At 39.3% G+C, this 23,704-nt stretch overlaps 1 protein-coding gene across 2 annotated transcripts; it reads left to right on the forward strand.

The window, feature by feature from the left end:
- The first annotated feature begins 159 nt into the window (after positions 1 to 159).
- Positions 160 to 22,668, forward strand: POP1 (POP1 homolog, ribonuclease P/MRP subunit). 2 transcript variants are annotated; one of them, XM_026060162.1, is made up of 15 exons: positions 161 to 346; positions 3,085 to 3,267; positions 4,138 to 4,313; positions 8,544 to 8,792; positions 9,333 to 9,420; positions 9,732 to 9,907; positions 10,544 to 10,794; positions 10,918 to 11,011; positions 11,830 to 11,941; positions 12,887 to 13,006; positions 15,864 to 15,979; positions 17,356 to 17,547; positions 18,448 to 18,602; positions 19,459 to 19,800; positions 20,917 to 22,668. In XM_026060162.1, exons 1-15 carry the CDS (start codon positions 226 to 228, stop codon positions 21,572 to 21,574), a joined length of 3,033 nt encoding a protein of 1,010 aa, XP_025915947.1. In that variant the 5' UTR covers positions 161 to 225; the 3' UTR covers positions 21,575 to 22,668. The 2 variants fall into 2 exon arrangements, with proteins under 2 accessions (XP_025915948.1, XP_025915947.1); XM_026060163.1 differs by lacking the exon at positions 19,459 to 19,800 and having other exon boundaries at positions 160 to 346.
- Positions 22,669 to 23,704: the final 1,036 nt, after the last annotated feature.

Here is a 23,704-nt window from a genome sequence, read left to right on the forward strand (position 1 = left end):
CTGGGGTTCGCGCGGCCGCGTGCGGCGGGCGGGGCGCGTGCGGCGGGCGGTGGGTGCCGGTCGCTGCGGGCCGCTGCGCCGCCCGTTGGCTCCCACCCGCCTCTCCCCGCCCCGGAGGGGCCGGCAGTCCCCGCCGGGCGCCCCAGGCCTRCCGGAGGGAGCGGGGCGGGAGAGGACAGGGCAGTGCGGCGGGCGGGCTTGGGCCCCCGGCCCTCCGCGCCGGAGATGTCCGGGGCGAGGGAGAAGAAGCGGGCCAAGAAGATGAGAAACCAGCCGGCCAGCGTGACCCTGCTCGCCGAGCCGGGGCCCTTCCCGGCCGGCGGCAGCAGGGCCTGCCCGCCGCCAGGTACGGCTGTGCCCCGGGCCGTGGGTGCCCACGTGCTGGCGTCCCTGTCCCTTCCCCCCGCGTCGTCCTCCCGCGGGGACCCTCCCTCCGCGGCCGCGGCGGCCCCGCGGAGCCGTTACGCGCGAGGGAGCGGCGGGGGCTGCGCGCCCCGCGCCGCTGCTAGCGCCTGCTGGTACGGCCCTGCGCGCCTCCCTTTCCTGGACTGCTTTAGCCTCGCTTCTGCAGTGCAGCTCTTAATACGCGTTTTTCTGTGTCATCCCTTCGATTGCATTGCAAATCCCCGCCCGCCCCCTGCGATCAGCAGTCCTAAAATGAGTTTTGGTGATACAAGTGATCTCCCTTCTCTTTCTGCCAGATCTAGGCGCCACAGAGGGACCTGGTTTGGCTTGCTGGTCCTATGGTTCATCTGCCAGATCAGCACGTCTAACCACCTTTCCTTATGGCCCTTGGGGGCTGTGGGTGTGTGAACAGGTAGTGGCAAGAGGCAGCAAGGCACTTCCCTAAAATGGCARTCTTGCTAGGTCATTGCTGGAACATTTAACGTTTAACATCTGAAGGCCTCTGTCAGGCTGAATGCCAGAAGACTTAATCTGTGTGTTTCAGCCTCTGTCATGTACCATATGCCTCAGTCAGATTTATGTTTTTTTCTCATTTCCCATTTTGATGTTCATTTTAGCTATGTTCTTTTGTGGGGGGAAAAAAATGTGCAAGAGCAGGACTTTTTACTGCGAGGCCTTCAAATGTTGACAAATTGTGTCTTTCTGGTTGAATAAAAAATGCTTAAGTGTCACTGCAGCCTCTTTCTCTGCACATTTAGGTGACTGAAGTGTTTGTAAGCAGACAGAATGACATCGCAAATAACAGTCAGCCCTGTCTGAAGATTTGGGGATATCTTTGTAGGAGTACTGTCAGATTAAGCACAGTTTTCTGACTTTGTGGTAGGAAACTTTTAAGAATACGTGACTGGAGTTTTCTTTCCCTTTGAATAGCATGCATTTTCATCCAGCTAACAATCTTTTTTAGTGTTAGTGAGTATCTTAGTGTATATATGGCATTTTTTTGTAGAAATGGGAATGAAAAATTCTAAATGGGGGTTAGAAACTATGGATCTGTGTAGTACCTGAAATAATTTAAAATTTTCTTCAGATATTAACATAAATCAGTCATTGTCTTTTGATACGCTCTTCCATTTTGATCTTAAAATATTTTTTCTTCAYTTCTAGGCTAATTTACTTGTGAAAGGATGCGTTTGTGATACAAGTTATTGGTGTCCAGTTACTCTCCCACAGTTGACTGGACTGTGGTTCTACTCAAATTTGCTTACTGAAGCAGCCTCTGTCCCTCTCTCCTAGCTATTTCCTTCCCACCTCACCTAATTGTCTGCATGGTGCTCACTCAGCTGTTAGTGCAGCCATGTGGAGAATCCAGATCAGGGAATCATTCCACATAAAAATTAATTTTTGTTTTCCAACAAATTAGTTTTTCATCTGAAGTGCTGCATTGCTACATGATGTGTGGTTGAGAGGGGACTGCCTAAACCAATATAAACAGCATTGCGGCTGAACATAAAATTTCAGTTTTGTGCTTACTTGAAACTGAAGAGTAAGGTTTTGTGCCATTTTAAGTTCATTTAAATTGAGAATGAATCTGCTCCTGGCTGTGTCTCTGTCCCTCTTTCCTCATACCCTCAGTGGTAGCAGTTGTGGGACAATGTGATGAACTTGTTTAAGAAACGGATCAATCTGAAAACTAACTTTTTTTTTTTTTTCAATCTCCTCTCCTCCACCACTGGCACACAGATTAATTTTCAATACAGCAGCCCCTGAACCGTATTACCATGTTACCTCCAGCACTAGTCTTGATGCAGGGAGTGGGATGGTGGCAGTGGCTGGCTGGGCCCTCTTCAGTCCACGTGTGTTAGCATGAACTGCCTGAGAACCATATCTCAAGTTGTACTTGAAATCCTAACCAAAACTTTACTGAAACAGTTGAATATAAGCTAGTCTCTAAATATGGACTTCAGTGCCCTTTTAAATTTCCTTGACATGCTGTTAGGTGCTTTTCACTCCTGAAAATTTATCTACTTATTTCTGTAACTTAGGAAGATAACTTTAGACTTTTGTTATTTAATGTTCAATATTGATTTAAATGCTAATATCAGAAAAGTGTGTATTGTAATTTACTGCACCAACTTACATGTATCATGCTTACATATGTATTGCTGTAACAAGAATGCGTTTATGCAAGTCTTATTTAAGAGTTAGAAGATACTAGAAAAGAATACCTGTGCTCATGGAAAACAACTTAAGGGGTAAGAGGGAGAAATGCCAACTTTGCTGGTGTGATACTAAAACCCAGACTAGACAATAGTAGGAACCACTGCTGAAGACAGTTGAGTAGGCCGACTTTAGTCAGGTCTTTCCTATTAGGTCTGTTGCAATACTGGAGGCAAAGTCTGGATTGGGTACCATTTTCAAAATGTGCAAAAGGTACTTAATCTACACTTGCTGCATAATAATGCAAAATTTTTCTTTCTTACTATAAATAAAAAACTAATTTTTTATGTACATAAGACATGATTTCTAACATCTTTTTCAGGTACATATGTTAAATATTTGCAAACCGTACTAAGAGGAATATGTAATGCAGTCTCATTAGGAAGAACTTTAGAATTATCAGTTACTCAGACTACTTTGACTGTATTTTTTGCTACCTCTGTTTACATCTAAACCCTCCAGGAGATGTTCATTCTGAGGGTCTGCCACAGTATCAACAGCAGAAATTTTCACGTCAGTCATCTGGGACTTCTTACAGGAAAGACCAGTATTTTCCAAAAGGGCAAAACAGAGGAGGCAGAGGAAGAGGAGGATGGCAAGGAGGATGCCAGAGTGCTTCTGAGGAAATGCCTAAATACATTACCGGTTTGTATTTATGAAAAAGGTTATAAATTATAAGTCCAGGGCAACTTGCTACTAATTAGGTTTGCTGTCTTTGTTTTTGTGCAACAGCAAAAATTAGGACTGAAGCTATATTTGGCATGTGCCTTTAGTCTTCTGTTTTACCTGATTTTTTCCAAAATACAGAAATAGTTGTGTACTAGAATGGATGACCAGTAATTGTTCAGTGAGTCCTTTCAGTCCTCTTGAGTTGAAAAATTGCACTTACTTGTAAGGAGGAGTATGGATTTTGGTGCTGTTTACCAGCAAAATGAATACTGAAATCTGCTTTTAATGTAGCCAGTGAAACTGCTTATGTTCATTGTGTGAGTTAAAGAGAACTTTCTTCTAACAGAACCTTTATTTAGGAAAGCAAAGGGGCAACCTAGTTTTTCAAAATGTGGCAGTGCTCTGTCTATGAATGTGCTTTCATGATCGTAAAAAAAGATGAACCTCTTCCTTGACTTGTTTATTTGATCTTTTTTAAAAACTCTGAGTACTGCTTCCTGTTTCTCCATGTTGAAGTTTTTTCACCTCTGTGAACAACACCTGAAAAGATTGCTACTGTAATTTAATAGAAAAGTACTTAATTCAAATAGGACCTCTTGGTTATACCAAGACTTTCAAGTTCATGCTCTTACGAGTATTTGCTTAACCATATCTGTAAACTTCAGAGTATCTGAAGAATGGAAATTACTTCAGTAACAGAGAGTATACAATATTTTTTGTCTCAAGGAGTCATTAGACTGATGTACTGTAAGAATGCTCTGCTGGAGTTCAGTAATTTAAGTACAGAGTCCCCTTCTTTGATTTTTTACCATTTGTCATGCTCTGATATGGTTCTTCTCATTCCAGCATCTACTTTTGCTCAAGCTCGTGCTGCTGAGATCAATGCCATGTTGAAGGCAGTTGCACAGAAGTCTTCAAACTCGCTAGTTTTCCAGACGCTACCTCGGCACATGCGAAGGCGAGCTATGAGTCACAATATTAAACGCCTACCCAGGCGGCTCCAAGAGACTGCCAAAAAAGAGGTACAAATGCATCTTATAGTATTTGATAAACTACACCTTATATTGAGCAACATTTGTAAGCATTTTTCTCCATCTTGTGCATGCAATTCCTTCAGAGTGTTTAACCTCTGTGAAAGCATCTTAAGAATTATTAGAGGTAGCAAAAAGTATCTGTGGACTATAGCCCTCATCTGGTGCTTAAAAGCTAACCACAGTCTCTCAAACAGATCTGAGTTTAATATTCTGAAAGACCTGGTCTGGACTGCAGAGATTTTGAAATCCGTGAGTATGGTTAATTCAGGTGGTTTTACAGAATAGGAATAAACTGGCAATAACTTAATATGTCCCATTAGCCTGCTGTCTATGGGCTTGAATGTTGCCCAATTTAATATATACCTTTAAGTCAGCTGTTGAGATGCAGGGCTTAGCTACCTAGACAGCATGCTGTGAAGTCAGCAGGGGTGTGAATTGGTGGTATTTTAGCTTTTTCATGATGGTTTGGTATTTGGAGATATCGCATATGGTCAGTGTGAGGTACTCTGCTTTCAGAGTTAAGGGAGCATAGCTAATGTACAGTGTTCAGTTATACATTACTAATGTTTAAATCTGAGCTTATCTGCAAAACCCCAGTCTTTACACACATTCTCAAACTTTGACTGATGTTTGGATCCAGAATGCAGAAACACCTCAGTTCTAGACGTTAACCAAAGTAGATCAGTTTAACCACTTGGCTCCATGATTATTGAACTTCTTGAAAAGTCATTAGAGTAGTGATGATGAAATGGTCCACTGCAGGAGGGACTGTTCTGGTGGTACATCTGGATCTCAGGTGATCCAAGAATCTTTGATAGCACCTGTGTGGCCTGCAGCTATGGGGTGCCATCCTGCAGGGCTCAAGCCAGAATAGCCCTATCACAGTTCATGTGTCATCGCTCAAGCATGGGAGGTACATCAAAATCATTTGCCAGTTTGCATGCAGCACAAGACTTGACTATCCCTGACTGCTCATGAAACCTTCCTTTTGGGGTAGTATCTCAGGGTTTAGTCAGAATGCTCCCATGTAGTTACTTGGTCCTTACCCACTATGCAATTCCTGTGTGTGTGGTGGTGGTTTGTTTTTTTTGTTGTTGGTGGTGGTGGTTTGTTTGGTTGGGTTTTTTTGTTTAGGTTCAGTAGGATTTCCTTGTGAGGTGCTCTCTCTGATGTTTGACGTTGATCACTTTTTCTCTAGACTCTTCTTAAAGTGATTAAATGAGTTTGCTTGAGTTTTCTCTGTATTAAGTTTGACTGATTGACATGTAATTTCTTGCATTCCTTTTTTCCTTTGCTTTGTCTTTTTCAAGTTCTCTGGGACCCTTCCCCCTTCTCCATGAGTTTCTGAAGATAATTGTTCATGATTCAGAAATTGCTTCAGGTACTTTTGCACATGCTGATTAGGGTGTGTTTTATTGGATCTTCATAATGATGGACCTCTCTTTTCATTGCTCTGGATGGCATTCCTTTCACTTTGTTAGTCATGACAGGAGATTTCATGCAATTTGGCCTCTTTTGTGAAAACTGAAGGAAGAAGGCATTGAGTATTTTACATCATTAGTTATGAAGTCTGTCCTTGCTAAGTAATCGTGATTTCTTTAATGCTTATACCTTATTCTTTTGTCTCCTGCACTTTTTAATTCCTTTACGTGGCAGCCTTTCTGACTTCTTTGTACGTGCTCACACTTAGTCTCAGGTCCTTGTTTCCACTCATGGTATGATTTTTCTTGGATTTTTGAGATGATTTAATTGTCCCTGGTGCGGCTGTATTTCTCTTGTTATGTTTTCTGTCATCAGGTTTTTTGGTGTAGTTTGTGCATTTACACAGGTTGTTTTTATCCTGTTTTCTTGCAGTTTTCACATCTCCTGAGCTATTCCCTTTTCTAAAGGCTTGCCTATTAGTTCTCACTGTTTTAAGCCTACTTCTTTGAAGTCCACTGTCCTAATTCTGCTGCACTTCCTTGTGTTTTTTAGATCCTTTATCATGACCATTTTCAACTGAACACTTATCTGGACCATCTCTTACCTCTTCATAATCTTGAAGACAAACATGTTTTTCATCTACAGTACCACATCTCTTTTTTTTTTTTTTCCCTAATAGTTTTTATGAACAAATCAGACACTTACGTACCGTTGTCTAGTGGCTTATCTTGCCTGCTCTGTGGTTGAATGATGGGTCTGGTCATGACTTGGGACTTGTTTTATTTTTCTTGCATTTCTGTTTTGACATCATGGTTTGCTTTAGTGTTTAGTTACCTGTAACATTGTTATTCCCTCCAGATCTCAAACTAGTGCACTATTATTTTTATAACCAAAGGCCTCTTGTCAACTGCTCCTTGGTCAGCTTAGGAAGGGCATCCTAAGAAATGTTTTTTGTCATATGGACCCTATTTCTTTCTAACACTTCTCTTCGCAAAAAGAAAAATCAAGTCTTGAGAGAGGCAGCCATTCATTCACCCCTAGTAATTCTGTCCATGACTGGATGTTTATCAGGAGATTGATAAGAAATTGCCAGTAGCCCTTCCTTGTTCACTTCTGCACCTTGTAGAAACACTAAATATCCTCATGGTGCTAGCTGACAGTCTCCTTAATGCCAGATGGATGAACAGCATTAATGATCAAAAGGGGCAGGTGAGCTAGAGACAGTTTTCCATGGTGTCTGACTTTGTGACTCCTGGTGTTCAGCATATCATCACATAACAGGTGAGACTGGCAAATTAATGCTCCACTTAGCTATATCTGTCCACTGCTATCTTTTGCCTCCTGTCACTGGGGACAGATGACTCCCCTTTCCCATGTCTTAGTGACAGGCTTGAGAGCTGCAGTGCCATTATGCCCTGTGTGCACAGACAACTGGACTTAGTTAAAGGCAGAATGGTAGCACTGTAGCTGATTTCTTTCCTTGCTGAGTGTGCTGAAAATCTGTCTTAAATTTTCTGTCTTAAAAGCATTTGAATGTCTTTGCATACACCCTGCTTTTTCCCTATGCCTCCTCTTCCTGTTTGCTTATCTGCTTTTCTGTAGGATTTTTCCCAGCTGTATCTTTCTGACTTTCTTCATTCAAAACGTGCAAACTCAGCAAATTAAGACAAGAACTTGGATGGCTATTTCTAGGTTGGGAATCCCTATCTGGGCTGTGAAACATGTAGCTCAGGCAGAAGAGGAGTTAGCAAGAGATTTTATTTAGCTGTCAGTTGTTGTTTTCTTTCCTCTAACAGCACAAGAAAAATTGTTGCCTCCTTTCTTCTCAAAAATTTAGCTGGTAAAGTCCAGCTTTCTTTGTATACCTCAATACATGAGAAAAGTTATTTTCTAACATGTGGCCAGTACCTAAATAATTTAGAAAGTTATGTTATACCCAGTAGAACCAATGAATAAGAGTGCCTTTATGAAACTGAAAATCCATCCTAAGAAGGTTGAGTACTTTGCTAAACTTCAAATTATTTTGACATTTCTTTAACTGAAGGTCTTTTGTTTATTTTTAGTTGTTGGCATTCTTGTTAACTATGTTGCAATTCTTGTGTTCACCCAGTTCAGGTGTATATAAAGAGTACTGTGTTAAAAAAAGTTACCGCAAACCTAGATTTTGATAAAGCTACAGGAGTGTTAAATGTTACAGAATTTGCCATTTATGTTATAGCCAAATACTGGAACATTGACAAGATGGATAACAATCAAATGTTATGTTCAATATTATGCCCAGGTTTTTCTTAGGCTCTAATTCTCTTGGAAAATTCAGAAGCTGTATTCTGCATGCTTCTCTTTAAATGTCCCTCTTGTGAAAGACAAGTCTGATAAGCACAGCAAAATAGAGCTGAATGAAGGGTCTGTACTGCTGCTGTATGACCTCTAATCTCCAGGTGTTCCTAAAGTCATGTTCATTTGTTTGTGGGGGATGTTTTGATGATGAGTAAACACTTCAAACAGAAGGCAGCAGATCTCACTGTTCCCTGGTAAGTTTCTGAATGTGGGAAACTAGGCCTATCTATATGTTCCAAACAAACCTTGATGCACATGTGTGGATGGTGGTTGTGTATAAAATTTCAAAGTGCTAGTTATCTTCAAATGAGACGGTAGACTTACAGATAACTAACATCAGAATGCAGTATAACTCAAGTTATGCTAGTATTTCCTGTATCCTTATATATGTTAGCTCTTTTTGTCAATATAAGTTTGTGGGTTTGAGATTTACTTCATTATACTCTCTTTTAAAAACAGGCAGAGAAAGCTGTGCATCAGAAAAAAGAACAATCCAAGACTAAATGCCGCAAAGCTAGAAGACGCCACATAAACTTGGTAGCAGAGTTTAATCGCAGGCAAAGAAAGAATATATGGCTAGAAACACATATTTGGCATGCAAAGAGATTCCATATGATAAAGAAATGGGGATACTGTTTAGCAGATAGACCTACGGAAAAGAGCTACAGGGCCTGTTACCGAGCCATGACAAAACACTGCCTTCTTCAGGTACCACGTTTGCAGCTGTTTTCTTTGTTATTTTGCCAAGGTGAAATAATTGGCTATTCAGTTATAATGAATATTTCTGTCTCTTTGAATTAGTGTTGTGTCAGCTGTTATAACTAAGTATGAAGTGAATAATTTCATAACTGTAATGAAGGGTGGGAAGTATAAGAGAGAACAAGATGAATCTTTAAAAGAGTTTTATATATTAGAATGGCAAGTTGGACTAAAATACTGCATCTTCTGCCATTAAAGCTAAGAGATTCAGTGGATCCCTCTGTCATCTTCCTGAGTAGGATGTTACTGAAGACAGACACTTTGTTGTGTGACCTTTTTTGTCTGTTGGTTTGAGAGGCAGGTTAGCCCTTATACCTCACAATTTTAAAKTAAAAAAAAAAAAATCACTGTTTGATGCCCCTTTTACTAAAATTTTAATGCATGAAAAGTTATTACTTTACAKTAAAGTTGTTAAGCTCTATCTGGTACTTTCTTGCCAGGTTCACTTTTAAGAGTTATTCTCACTTTACCACTATCCTGTTATTTCAGGATTTATCATATTATTGTTGTCTGGAGCTGAATGGTAAAGAGAATGAGCTTCTGAAGCAGCTTGCTCGAATATGTAGCCCTGACACAGGTAATATTTAACTAGTTTGAAATAAAGTTAAGATTCTGAATAGACTAAAGGATGACCCATGCTTTTCTTTTTTTTAATATCCTACTGAAACCAATCTGAATAACTGTAACGGAGTTGATACTGAGTTGTGATTTTGGTTGGAGAACCTGTTTGTAATGTCTCACACCAGGATCAGACTTTCTTATTTTCAGTTGTTTATTAAAAAATTATTGTATGTATTCTTTATTTGGTACTGTTCCAGCAGGCTTTTATTTATTTATTTATTTATTTAAGAGGCTACTTCATTTTTCAGTAAGTATGTTTTTCTTCAGGTTTAACGTTTGGAGCAGAGTTTTGTCTGTCTGGAAGATTCCAGGGTTCCCTGAATCTTTACCAGGCAGATCGTTATCCTGAGGATATGCTTGGTCCTGTTACATTTATTTGGAAACCCAAGGATGGGTCTGAAAACAGACAGTTATGGATCTGGATGCATCCAGCTCTCAAACAGGTATTTTGTTCCTTGAACTTTGAACTCTAATTTCTTCGTGCATTGTACATTTCTTATCCTGAAGATTCCTTCTGAAAGGCTTAGAAGAGCTGGATATAATACATGGCTTTAGGAGTTAAAAGTTAGTGGACTGTTTCTGCTCTAACAGTATTTTATGTTCTGCAACTCTTTAAAAATTGTACAGAAAGTGCATGCATCTGAAGTTGTTTCAGAATTGTTTTTGGCATTCTGGCTTCTGGCTTGTTAATTTTCTTGTGACACTTATTTCACATCACTTTGCAATATGATGTTGTTTGATTCTCTTCCTTTCCACAGCCACCCCCAAGAGGCTAAGGTTGGCCTCTCTCATCACTGGCAGTCATAACCTAGTACTTAATTATAAACTTTTATTTTTGAAAAAGAAAGCTAATTTTAGTGCCCTTGCAATTTTCTTCTATTAATTTCAGTGAAATTAATTTCTTAGCAATAATACTACATTCAGCACTTGATAGTAAGCCATGGACTTCAGCAAAATCAAGATTACTTCCTTAAATTCATACAAGAAAATAAAATGGTAGAATATAATTCTTAAAACTATACTTAGGCTTTGCAGTATGCTGCTTATCCTCTTAATCCAAACTTTTCGTTTTTCCTTAGGATATACTGAGTGAGTTAAAAGCAATTTTTGAGTGTTCAGAGCCTGAAGAAATCTGTATTCCTGAGCCATTTACAACATTAATTCAAGAGGAAAAACAAACAGATGTTGCTGTGAGCCTTGGCAAGAAAAGAAAGAAAAAGGATAAAGACGGAGAAAAAGCTGTGCCAGTGAAAAAAATAATTGGTGATGGAACTAGAGATCCATTCCAGCCCTACTCCTGGACCTCACCAACTACTGGCATTGTGATCAGGTTTGTTCATAGCAGGGTCAGAAACTGTGACTCTTAAACAGGATTCTGACTTGAATTATTTTCCCAGTACTCTGTTATGCATTGTGTGAATGTACACTCACATGGAAATTCCCTCTGTTTCAGTGATCAAACTATGGAGATTCTCAGATATCGGCTGATTGGCCCATTATCGCACTCTGTCCTTACAGAAACCCTGAAAGCTGCTTCTCTTCAAACAGTAAGGAAATTGACAGTTTGGATATTACTGTAATTTTAATAAGCATGTGTCTAGAATGTGCAAATTCAATAGTTGTTTTTGTTAGAAAGAATCCCAAACTATCTAGTCTGATTTATTTTAAAKGCTGAGCTATGTACTTTTACTCTATTACCTTCTATGTATTGAGTCTCTTGATTAATATTGATCTCCAAGGAAGAACTTTGATCAGGATTTGAAAAGTGTGGCGCAAGATAAAAGAAGCTGTGGTGCTATAGAGTAGGCTTTGAATTTTCTGCAGTAGTGGTGTATTGTGTTGAGAGGCCTAGAATAACTCATATTCTCTTTGTCAAGCTGTAGGTCCTACTTCTTGAGCAATGAGTTAGAGCGCTCTAGATGACAAGACATACGTTATAGAAGGCTTCCATGTTCTAAATCAAATACTTAATTTCTCCAGGATTTAGTATTTTGTCCACCTCTTGGCATATAGCATCACTCAGGTTTTAATTTTTTTCTGTCTCTTGCAGCAAACATGAGGAAGTCATGAAATCTCTGGTTTTCTATAAGAAATCATTAACTACAGAACTGGGAAGCAATGTGGGTTGTTTTTGTTTATTTTTGGAACACAGGTTAAACCAATCATGCTTATAGGGGAGTACTGTAAGGTGGAGTATAGGAATAAACCTATTTTCTGCTTAAGCGTCAAGAAAAATATGATTTTGTTTTGAAATTTGAAAAGGAGAAAAGTGACTGTAGTGATTAAGGCAAACTTAGAGTGAATTCATACTAATAGAAAATACTAAATGACCACTTGAGTTTAATTAGATGGTGTTGTTTTCCAGGAGATGGCGGATTCAGAGACAGAACTTAATAACTGGTGGGTAGAAAACTGCAAGGACTCTGAAAAAGTATCTCTTCATCAACATCAAACTGCTATCTTTGAGCTATTAGCAGGTATTTGGGAGTGTGGGTGGTATGGGAGGAAGGGGAAGGAAAACCCTCTTAAAATCCGCTAGTGAAAAATGGCATGACAAGTTAGCTGTAATTTGGAAATGCTTATTCTTTGCTTGATCAGAAGTCATACCAGTGAGCATGTAGTTGGGTAGTCACTGTTGCATGTCAAAGATCTAGGAATTGTTAGATTGGTTTATTTAAAGCAACAGTAATTCTCAATGTAGTCCAAAATCTTAATAGGTAAATTAAATCTTGTTTCACATCTTCATCAGTATAGATTTGAGATGCTGAGGAGCTATACAGTCCAACATATACTCTCATGTTCTCCCACCCATATACCTAAGTAAGAAAATAAGTTATGCAATACCTCCACAAACAAAATGGTAGGCCCATACCCCAAGTGAAAGTATTATATATTGCTTTATATATTTTTACTCTTACTGAACGGTTGTATATTTAGCAGAGATGTAAAGTATCATAAAGTTAACAATGTCTCTTCACCTTTTAGTGCTGAAACAGGTAAGGAACTGGCTCTGGTAGATTTCACTCTGTACTTGAGCTACCTGAGGTGAGGCACTTAAGCGGAGATGCGGTAAAACTTTTAAAGACGTGTTTTAATTTCCTTTCTCTGCAAGGGCAAGTATAAAACAAGAGTTTGTTTTCTAAGTGTTTTGTCAAATACAAAGGATGATTGAGTCTTTAAGAAGACTTCACTTCTATGAATATTACTGCGAAGTAGTTCTTATGCTGCTAGTGCTGTCTCTGTGTTATTGGGCATCTAACAAGCACTGGAGAGTTTTCAAAACATGTTGAGTACTCTGGATTACTTCTTTGGCTTACAGCCATGTCACATCCCTTCAAGCAAAAATGCACAAAACAGTGGTGCAGAAAAACATTAGAAAAATTAGTGGTTTCATCACAGTGTCAATCTGTGTATTTTTAAAGGGATAAGTTCGCCTTCAGAAATGCCAGCAGGTACAATCCTGGGCCTGACTGTTGGAGATCCTCGTGTCAACTTGCCAAAAAAGAAAACAAAAGCCATGCCAGACCCTGAAAAATATCAAGGTAAAGTGCCTCGCTTATGCTCTGCCTTTCATGGAATTGGCAAAGGCAAGAGATTCAGCTTCTTTCTACACCTCTGATATCATTTACTGTGATGTTCCACTGATTGTATCTTGCTGTTTCCCTCTAGCATTCAAATTCAGAATGTTTCTTTCCTCTTTCAACAGCACCTGTCAGAAACAGCTTGAAAGTTGTGTAGGTTTAAGAACAGCAATTGTGAGGGAGGGACATGCACCAAAGCTGGTCTTGTGCTCAGTGGAAGCCTCTGTYTGACCATACAGATGATCCAGGTTCGAATCCTGGCAAGGCCAACCAGGTGCTAAAAGCTACTCAGAAGTTTCTTTTTTGCTGTTAAGTCCTCCCAATGCTGTATATTTCTCCAAGAAGATACCTACTCTTTCTGGTTTCTAATCTTTGAATGATGAAATTCCAGTGCAAAAAAATTACTGTTGCAAGAGGAGCCTGCCAGACAGCCAAGATGCTAGGCATGTCTGAAAGTGAAGGGTGCATGCATGACTTCAGAAACTTTCATTTTGAAACTAGTTTATACAACACTTCAGTGCAGGTTGGATTTGAATGTTCTTGAAACATCTGCAAGAGCATATACAATAGAGTTGGTGTATTAACTGCTATGTAGACATTTCCAGTTAGGGTGACTGGATGCACTGACTGTCTCACCTAATATGTGAAACATAATAACCAGCTAGCAAACAGTAGCAAACAGGACAAGTGAAAGGTTCCAGAAATTTGAAAATATTTCATTTTCTTGGCAGCTTGTTTCCAAGATGTCAGAATAATCTAACCTTACCTTTCACTTAAATCAGGTTGAACACCAATTTCAGTTACTGTCTTTTAACTCTCTGCAYAACTCTTTCCCTACTTGGATTTTCTTACGTCCTCCTATTCTAGCCTCTGTGTCTGGAACAGCCGTTCTCCTGTTAAATTAGTTCTGCTTAGCTACTTTTTAATTATAAATGTTCCTATATAAAATGTTGCTGCATATGTGACCTCCTGCTTTGGTTCCCTCCTGCTAAGAAGCAAGATGAGCACTTGTTTACAGATATTGGTTTGAACTGGTAAAGGAGTTAGCAACCACAAGAAGTAATTCCCCTCCTTCACTCTGCTTGTCATGTCTGTGAAGATGTGATCAAGATGGCAAAATCAGCAGAAGTTTTCCAGGCAGTTTACTGCAGATTACTCATCCCACAGTAATCTCTCTCCTGCTGCCTGAGCCGATTGTCCCTCAGGAAGGAGGGCCATGGTAAAGAGGTGATGATGTAAGATAGGAAGTCAAGAGAAAGAAGGTACCTATGCCCTTTTTCCTGTGTATGGCCAGAAATGACCATCTTCAAGGTCTCTCTGCTTTGGGGATATCCTTCACCTGCACGTGCACACAAAAAAAAACACAAAAAAACACCTTCTAAACCACAAACGTTCAGAAAAGGTGGCGTTACTTTCTGGTTCTTTTCCAAGTGTTTTTTTGTTTGTTTTTTGTTTTTATCTCCTCATGAACTTAAAACTGCATCTGCCCTCTCTGACTGTTGTTCAGAGGAGGGAGAAGGTCCTTGATCAGCTAACAGGAAGAGGTAAGCTGCATATGGCACCTTCTAATTCAGGCTCTGCTAAAGGACTTGGTGTTACACAAACAGGTCACTACTATATAAGTTAAGAGTAGGCAGAAGGACAAAGGAAGGTAGAGGGACGAAGGAAGGTAACTGTCGTGTAGCAGAAAATCAAAGGGACATCATGGTAAGGGAGCAGAAAAGGGGAGGACAGCCTTACAAGAAGCAGTAAGGAGTGAACAGGAAAGATTAATGGTTGGGCAAGGAAAGAGGCTGCTGTTTTCCATGTTTTCCACCTGAATGACTTTCTAATGCTGTGTAGGAAGAGTTACAGGATCGTTCACAATCTCCTGCACACCTATTAAATGTGCAGTGGGGGCATCCTATGGGGTGGTAGTTTCTCCCCTACCTGGGAAACTCAAGACTCAGGTCTAACTGCCACTCTCCAGTCTGCCTCATTGGGTGTCATCAGGTGTCAGTTAGAAAGGGAGGCTATTGTTACTCTCCRAGGATTGTTGTTCCTAACCTAATTGTGTAGCTAGTTCTGCAGCAGCTACTGCCTGTGCTATCTCTGTCTTCATGGGTCTCCTTGTTCTAGTAGCTAAGACCAGAGAAGTTAGAGTTATGTTTCTAGAAGAGTAATCCATGTTAGCGTATTAAAACTAGGTACTTCCCACTTTTACAATTTTCTAATCACACAACTATTAGACTCTGCAAACATAAGCAAAGCATAGTGTCTTCCTCAGAGTGTAGAGCCTGAAAAGATCCAGACAGTGGGAAGCTAGTGCTGAGTAGGTAGTTGCATGCTGGTCAGATTCATTTTAAACCATTTCCTGTATGTACACTCTCTAAAAGTTATCTTCACTTGTCTTACAAGTTTGCTAGGGAGACTTATTTCAGGCTTTGTAATGTTGCTCTGACTTTTACCAAATGTGGTAAGCTTCATGCTCTTCCTGAAAGGTCAAATACCAGAATACTAAAGGTGTAAATATTCAAGATGTAACTTATTTTGCCAAAGGTCGTGTCATTTGTACTAAGAAATGTCTATTCATAAGAGAATACCAGGTTAATTATGTGAAATAAACTAACAGGTACTGTATTTCGTATTTTGTATTTGAAAAATCATATGTTTTAAGATAATAAGATATTCCAGAAGCTCTGATGCTTGTTAAGCTTTTAAATAGTTTCTTTCCCTAGTTTTCTGCTCATTTGACTTGTGATATTTGAGTGATTTTGATAATTTGATACTTAAGACATTAAAATGTGGATTTTGTTTGAAGGATCTTTTTCTTTTGTAGATTATGATAAAGTTAGGCAGCTGTTCCTTGAGGGTGTACCTGTAGAATGCGCTCACAGCTTTATCTGGGACCAGGACATCTGTAAGAACGTCACTGAAAATAAAATCTCAGAGCAGGTAACTAACAATGTCGATTATTGTGGAGAAAATGGTTAATGATCTATACAGTGAGACCATAAAATCTGCGTAAATCAAAGAGCCATAATTTTCTAATGTAGTAGTATCCAGCTGCTGAATGGAAATATCCTTTGGCCTTTGTGTAATGTTTTTGCATAACTATTGTTCATGATTCAATTTAAAAAAAAGCTTTATTGGATTGTTTACAGGACTAAATAACTCTAGATTTTTATATCTAAAAGGTTTGGAACTGGATTTTCCTACTTTACCTTGACTCATTTATAGCAGATAGAAGGGATGAAGTGACACAGAGAGGCTCTGTCTGTTTTATTCTCAGTCCTAGCCAGGAGGATTCTCTTGACGAAAGAGTTGAAGGAGATGAAACTAAATCCCTAACAGAGGAAACTGGCTCTGGACTGTAACACACTGTATTGTGGGCATTCTGATCAATATCTGTGATTTATAGACATCTTTAAATGCGCTGTTACAGTTTTGAAACCTATCTTGACATTTTCTATAACAAACTGGCAATGAAGGACCAACCCACAAATGCATGGGCAAAAATGTGATATAGTCGTGAGTGGTGATTAACTCTTGGCACCGTACTTATCAAAAAGAGAAAATATTTGCGTGGCAGAAACCTCTCTCTAAATATTCTCTTGATACACATTAGTTGTGTGGTCTTTCAGACTGTCTGTCTTAGGGTAAAAAAGTGGAGTACTTCCAAAATGTTACACTAGGGCAGAACAGATGTCAGCACCATCTTTATGTACATGACAGTGTTCCCCATCCTGTCATGAACTGTAATGCTTACCTTAGAATGGCTGACACAAAAGAGATGTGTAAAGTTGCAGTCTAGTGATCTGGGTTTTTTTTACAAATATATTTTTAATTAATTTGGTACCATGAAGTATAACAACTGGTGATTAACGCAGCATCTGTGCCAGTGTGCTTTACATGAAACCGATTCATGACAAAATGTTCTTCCCCTGTCCCTAGATGTAGATCCAATTTGCTCTGTGTATTGACAGACTATTTGAAAGCACCTAYTCTGTCCAATCTTGGGGGCAAACCCCTTGATAAATATGAAGTTGCAATACTTGTTTTTTCCTCCTTCATATGTGCTGTATGTTTTTGCCCTGAGTTTCAGGACTTGCCCTCCATCAAGGTCTGTGGAAGTTAGAAGGAAAAAAAGGATACTTAATACTTTTCCTAAAGGCATTTTTCATGCCTAGATGAAAGTCAGTTCGAATGTGTAGCATACTGCTAATTTATTCTTTCTAGTTATAAGATCACCTCATGTCTGTATCTCAGGAGGATATCTAGAAGAGGAAAAAATGGTTACTAACTTATGGGAAATGTCTCCTCCTTCTCAGGATTTAAACCGTATGAGAGGTCAGTTACTGGTACCTGGATCACAACTTGATTTGGGTCCTTGTGAATCTAAGATTCCTGTACTGTTGGTGCAGCAGCCAGGGAAAATGGCTGGAGAAGATCGACCAGGATGGGGGAGTGGCTGGGACATCTACCTCCCAAAGGGCTGGGGCATGGCTTTCTGGATTCCTTTTGTAAGTGACTTTCGTTGCAGATTGCAAGCAAACACAACAAATGATATAATTTGGTTTGAAACATGGATTTTAGAGAGTACTTAACATTGTGTAATGGATTCACAATTACAGGATCAAAATCCCACTTTTAAGAGGGTGTTTGAACTGGGTGATGACAGTGACTTGGTCTTAAAAGCTCAAAAAAAGTAATAGCTTTCTATATCTTCTATCAGATATAACTCTACTGGCATGGAAGTTTGAAGCAGGAAATGACAGTTGAGGGGGAGTAAGGAGAGAAAGCTGATGATACAGCTCTTTGGTTTTATGTTTCTAAGGGCATGTGTCTCTAATAACTAAAGAGAAATCATTTGGTGCCTATAGCTAATTCACTTCCAGCTTGGCTGTCTCCACCCTGCTGTCTGCAGATTGGTTGTGCTTGATTTTGGGGAGCTTGAAACACAATGTTTAATTTAGGCTGAATACTCTTCTGGTATACTGTTTGGAACATTCTGCTTTGAATATTTAGATGGCTGTTTTTAATGCCTTTCTGCAGTTAACTTGACACTTTTGAATGTACAGGGGGAACAATTGCAATGATCTCTATTGTACAGTAAAAATAAATGGGCAGTGACTTTGTAGAACTAATATGACACTCCTGGCAAAATTTAAAATCACAACCTATGAAATTCTATTCGGTTTTGTTATAGCTCTTCCAGAATTAAATTTAAAAAGTATAACTAACATTTTTGTTGAAATGAGGCTTAGATCTGTGAAAACCATACTTTAAGTTGATTTTTAAAAGCTAAAGTGATAGACTTTCCATTTTCTAAGGCAGTAGCTTCTGGGGTATTAATATTTTGTTTCAGTTGGGAACCCGGAATCAATATAAACACAGCTTTTGGGGTTTTGTTTTTATAACAGATCTATCGAGGTGTACGAGTCGGTGGCTTGCAGGAGTGTTTAAAACATTCTGAATATAAAAGAACACCTCATACTCCAAATGATTATCCAGACTGCCCTGCGGGAATCCAATTTGCCAAAGAACTGGAAAACAGTCTTCTTGAAAAATTCAAACGGTAATATTAACTTCTTCAAGATAGATTGTTAGAATAAAAAAAATGGATGCTGCTTAAAATATTCTCTTAATTATCTGTTGTTGTGTTCATTTAGAATTTGATTTTTATGAAGATCTTTCACTAGTGTTTTTAAATCCCAGTATAATAAAAAAAAAAAAATCCAAGATGTGTATAACAGAAAAGCTCGGCTAAATGGGGCATGTAAATTAACTGAAACCTTCCATTCCCAGAGATACGCTCAATTAAAAGGCTGTAACAAGGCTGCATAACACAATAAAATAAACAAAACCATTTCAAGCTTCCTTAGCAGCAAACAAGGGAGGAGGTAAGAGCAGGCAAAGGCAGAATATCAAAATGTGTGTGAAGTGCTGAAGAATAAAATGAGTGAAGAGGTATTTCAGTTTAATACTAGATATTCTGAAATTTGCCTTCATTTTCACTACAACAAACACAGAACTCTTGACCATGAGTGTGGGGCAACTGGAAGCATCCTTTGGACAAGCAAGTGTCAGGTTCCCTTCAGCTAGGAGGGGAAAGTAGGAGAAGTTTAGAGGAGAAGGCGGTGGTGTAGGTCACAGTAGATAGAAATATTCAGCATGGCTGAAAGGATATGGAAGCCAGAAATACAGCAGCATTGTGCAGAAGTAAAACTTCTAAATATTCAAAATTCTTTCTCAATGAGATTGAAAAGTGAATGCACAGTTAAATTGTTTTCTATATACTTGTTTTTGAAAAAGGAAAATATTATTAGACTAGCATGGCAAAGTGGGCAAACRGCCTTTTTTCAAAGTGTTAGCTAAGGGCTGAATAAGGGCCCTGGAAACAAATATTCTTACCTACTTCATTTGTCGTTTAGACGTCCACCTGCAAAAAGGGCAAATTATGTCAAGTTGGGCACTCTGTCCCCTTTCCTCTGTCCTTGGGGGCAGCTGACAAAGAACTGGGAAGAAAGAATGAAAGCTTCAGGAGAATTTGTATGTCCTTCCTTCCTATGCACTGAGAGCTATGCAACCGAAGGGCAGAGCCTTTGTGACCCCAAACCAGAAGTGGTCAAAGAAGCTTCACCTGAGACTGGCAAGGTAGAGGAGACCATGGAAATAAGCTCTGAAGGTGCCATAATGATAGAGGATGTTGCAAGCACCCAGGGCTTTGGTGAGAGAGATGAAACTATGACAAAGAGTATCTTTATTGTTCTCAGGTATGTCAAAATGATACAGGCTCAGGGGGGATCTTATCAATGTGTATAAATATCTGATGGGAGGGTGTCAAGAGGATGGGGCCAGACTTTTTTCAGTGGTGCCCAGTGACAGGACAAAAGGCAATGGGTACAAACTAAAACACAGGAAATTCCACCTGAAGACAAGAAAACACTTCTTTACTGTGAACGCTGGAACAGGTTGCCCAGAGAGGTTGTGGAGTCTCCATCCTTGGAGATACTCAAAACCTGACCAGACATGATCCTGGGCAACCTGCTCTAGGTGACCCTGCTTGAGCAGGGGGGTTGGACCAGATGATCTCCAGATGCCCCTTCCAACCTCAACTACTCTGTGATTCTGTGAATTGGGAAAAGGAAGAACTCAGCCTTGAGTATTAAGATGAGAGAATGATTTGATTGAACTGCAGTGAGGAGGAGATTAGAAAGTTTTGCTGTGGATCAGAACTTCTTGTTGAGTGGAAGCCCTTCATTCTACCTTTCCCCAGTGAACTTAGTGCCTAGATGAAATAAGGAATTATCTTAAATAACACTCCTGAGTTTAGCATTTCCTTGGAGTTGGCATATTCTGCCTGCTTTCATTTGGACTGAGTGTTCAGAGCCTCATATCTGTGATTTAAAAACTTGTTCTCTATATCTGCTGGCATCCTCTTCTCTAAAACATTATCACAGATGGTTCTTGCACTACTTACAAGGTCCACAGAGCAAATGGAGACTCTCCTGCATTCCAATGCAATGCATGAGGGCAATAACATTTGAGGAGAAGTGCCTGAATGCAGGTCTTTTATTTTTGTGTAGTTAGCATGGAAAGAGAATAAAGGCAGTTCTGGACTGAATGAATGTCACTGAAGGTTCTAGAGCATTTGTGACTAAAATGGGTTTTAAAAAGTAATGTGGTCTTCTGAAAAATAGTTCTGCACATGAATTCTTGTCATCTATGTTTCTTTTTATGATAAGAGTGATATAAATGTAAGCTTGGAAGGTTACAGAAAGCCCCAGGGCTTTTTAATCATGCCCTTGCAAATATGCAGGGTTCTGGATTTCTGTAGTACTATTTGTTAATCAATATCCCTAACATTTATTTTTAAAATTTTATAATAGGAGTGAGAAATTACTAATGCAGTTATCAGCCTGGTGCTATCCCACTTCTGGAAAAGATCGTAGAGTCCGCCTTGTTTCTAGACTGGGACCGAAGGAAATGACTGAACATACCCTTTTGCCAATCTTGATGAGATATCCGAGGGCTCTAGTATGGGTCAACTTGTCTCTCTTGAGAAAGGGGAACCCTGAATTACATGCTATGATTTGCATCCCAACAGAGGAAGATTTGGTGCATCTAAGCAAAGATCAGCTCTTCTGTGGTCCTCAAGAACCCAAACATCATGACATATTCAAGCACAAGATACAGAAACTAAAAAGGGAGGAGAAGAAGAAGAAGGATAATGTGAAGGTTCTAGAAAGTGACCCTCCCAGTGTTTCAGATAAAGAAATAACTGAGGAACATAAAGATCTAATTCTTGGTCTTTGGTCAGACCCTCTCCCAGATGTTACTTCCCACTGCTCCAGAACTCTCCTGGGATATGTCACTCGAGGGGATTTTTCATTGGCTGCGGGCTGTGGAGAAGCACTGGGTTTTGTTAGCTTGACAGGATTACTTCATATGTTACACAGCCAGCCCACAGATAAAAAAGGGCTTGTTTTGTTAAGAACTCCTGCATCTTTACAGTACAGATTTGCGAGACTTAATATTGAGGTATAAGTATCATTGCAATGCAGTAGAATGCCAAAAAATACCAAAGAATGTCTGTGTTTTGTCTTCTGTGGCCTTTCTGATTTGTCCCAAAGTTGAGGAGGTGATTCTGAGCCCCAGCAGTGTCATGAGGCATATGAAATAACTGGAAAGCTTTGTAGCTTTATTCATGAAAATAACTAATGAATAAACAGGCCTAGTGTTACTTTTGATGTCTGCAATGCTAAGGATTGCTAACAGCAGCAGGTCTATTAACATGATCTTGTTTTTAACTAAGAGATATATTGTTCTTTTTTTTTAATCTCRGAGCTTGGGATGCCCTAACAGTACTTAAACAGAAGAATCATGCTTTTTCCTTTAGAAGTCTTCTGGTYAGATGGCTGATGGCTGATTGTAACCTACCAGTTTATTGTTTACCTGTAAACACATGCAATTTGGGCCTGTGCATATAGCAAATATGTTTTCCCTACTCCTTATATCTGAATATGTGTGGCTACTTTGGAATAGAGCAAAGTAGACAAATCTAGTACAGAAAGCAGAAGGTACTTATTTTGGTGGAAAAGTTCTGTGCTTAAACGAAATGCAAATAAAAGGTAGTCTGGCTGCACAATACTGGATTAGAGCAACCAAAGCTCTAAGCTGGAAGGTGTATCAATTTTCCTCTCTATTCTGAGAGAGAAGATTCTGGTTTTGAAGGGCAGTAAGTCTTTCAAATGTAAATTACAGTCAGTGGGTCTGTTTACATTTTCTTTTAATAATTGGGGATATTTTGGTTTCTTAAAACATGACTTTATTTTTTTATGGCATGTGCTAGGACTGAAGGATTTTCTTTCACTTTACAGTATGGGTTATGAATGTTGTCCAAACAGTCATAAAACTTTTAAAGCATTTCTGGAACAGAAGGTGAGAAAGGTGCTTGGGGTTTTTGTTTTGTTTTTAACAAATCATAGTCTTAAGAATGGCTAAAAGTTTAAGCAGCTTGAAAATGAGATGTACAATAATACATTGTAGTTTAATAGCAGCATGATGCAAATATATACCAGTTGGTAAAATTACCCTGAAGTGATCATGTATAAATAAACATGTAATCTATCTATTCTTGATTCAGGAGTCTATTGACTGAGCTTGATTCTTTACAAAATTAAATATGGATCACTTAATGACTTTGTCTTCCAAAGTATCAGTTTGCAAATTAATTCCTGCATTCAGTTTTGTTTGAAAAAGACTTCAACCCACAATATGAATTTCTTTGCTTGAGTTATTTTGCTGGAGAAAAGATGTAAAGTACCTTCACGTCACAATTACTAAAATTTGGGACCATTGTTGGATTAAATATGACACAGATACAGGGAAGGGAGGGAGAACATCTCTGCAATGGAAGTGTGAGTGGGGAGTGGAGCTAGATTTTTTTTTTTTCCCAGAAGACTGATGTAAAAATCAATCCAATTCATCTAGATTTGAACTCATTTGTTTAGGATTTTCCTGTTAATTCTTCCTGAAAGAGAACCATAAATTCACCTCTTGAGTTTGTGAGTGCAGCTGGATGTATTTTGTGTGTGCTTGAGTTTCATACGCCATTCACAGAAGTCATTAGCAGTTTGTAGTCTTGCACACCAGTTACAGTTACGGCATCGTGTGGTATATGACAGGTTACAGAAAAACCACACTCTTCAACGTAGCCTGGAATAATATTCTGTGATGAATTGTTCATGATTGCTTCTAGATCACTGACATTCTGCGCATCTGATAAAGCAATCACCATTACAGAAATAAACTGAACCTGGTTCTGTATCGTTGCAGGCAGCAGGTTGTGCAGAGCGTCTGCTGTGCGAAAGTGGAGCCGGTAGATGGCCCCACAGGAAAAAGCTTTGGTACTGTGCAGGCCCAGGATTCACATGCTCGCCATGTGACTTTGAACACTACATTATGTAGGTATGTAGAAATAAAGAACCCCTTAAACATTACAGTCTGGCTGCTGTAATCAAGTTCTCTCATGGTAATAATCCTGGATTTAATGAACCTTTTGAATTGTGAGCTCAATTGAAATATTTCTAGGATCAGAGTTTCCAGAGCTTTGCTTCATGGGAAGAAAGGAGAGGAGATGATGTTTATATGGCTTTTCCCCCTTTACCTCCCTCA

This window comes from Apteryx rowi, unplaced genomic scaffold, assembly GCF_003343035.1.
Source record: "Apteryx rowi isolate R43461 unplaced genomic scaffold, aptRow1 scaffold_165, whole genome shotgun sequence".
Lineage (NCBI taxonomy): Eukaryota > Metazoa > Chordata > Aves > Apterygiformes > Apterygidae > Apteryx > Apteryx rowi.

What these genes read in the sequence shown, in the direction of transcription:
- POP1 (XM_026060162.1), top strand. Translation starts at nt 226, where the DNA reads ATGTCCGGGGCGAGGGAGAAGAAGCGGGCCAAGAAGATGAGAAACCAG. An exon ending in AGACCCTGAAAAATATCAAG is followed by an intron (nt 13,007 to 15,863) that starts GTAAAGTGCCTC and finishes TTTCTTTTGTAG; the next exon opens with ATTATGATAAAGTTAGGCAG. An exon ending in AAAATAAAATCTCAGAGCAG is followed by an intron (nt 15,980 to 17,355) that starts GTAACTAACAAT and finishes CCTCCTTCTCAG; the next exon opens with GATTTAAACCGTATGAGAGG.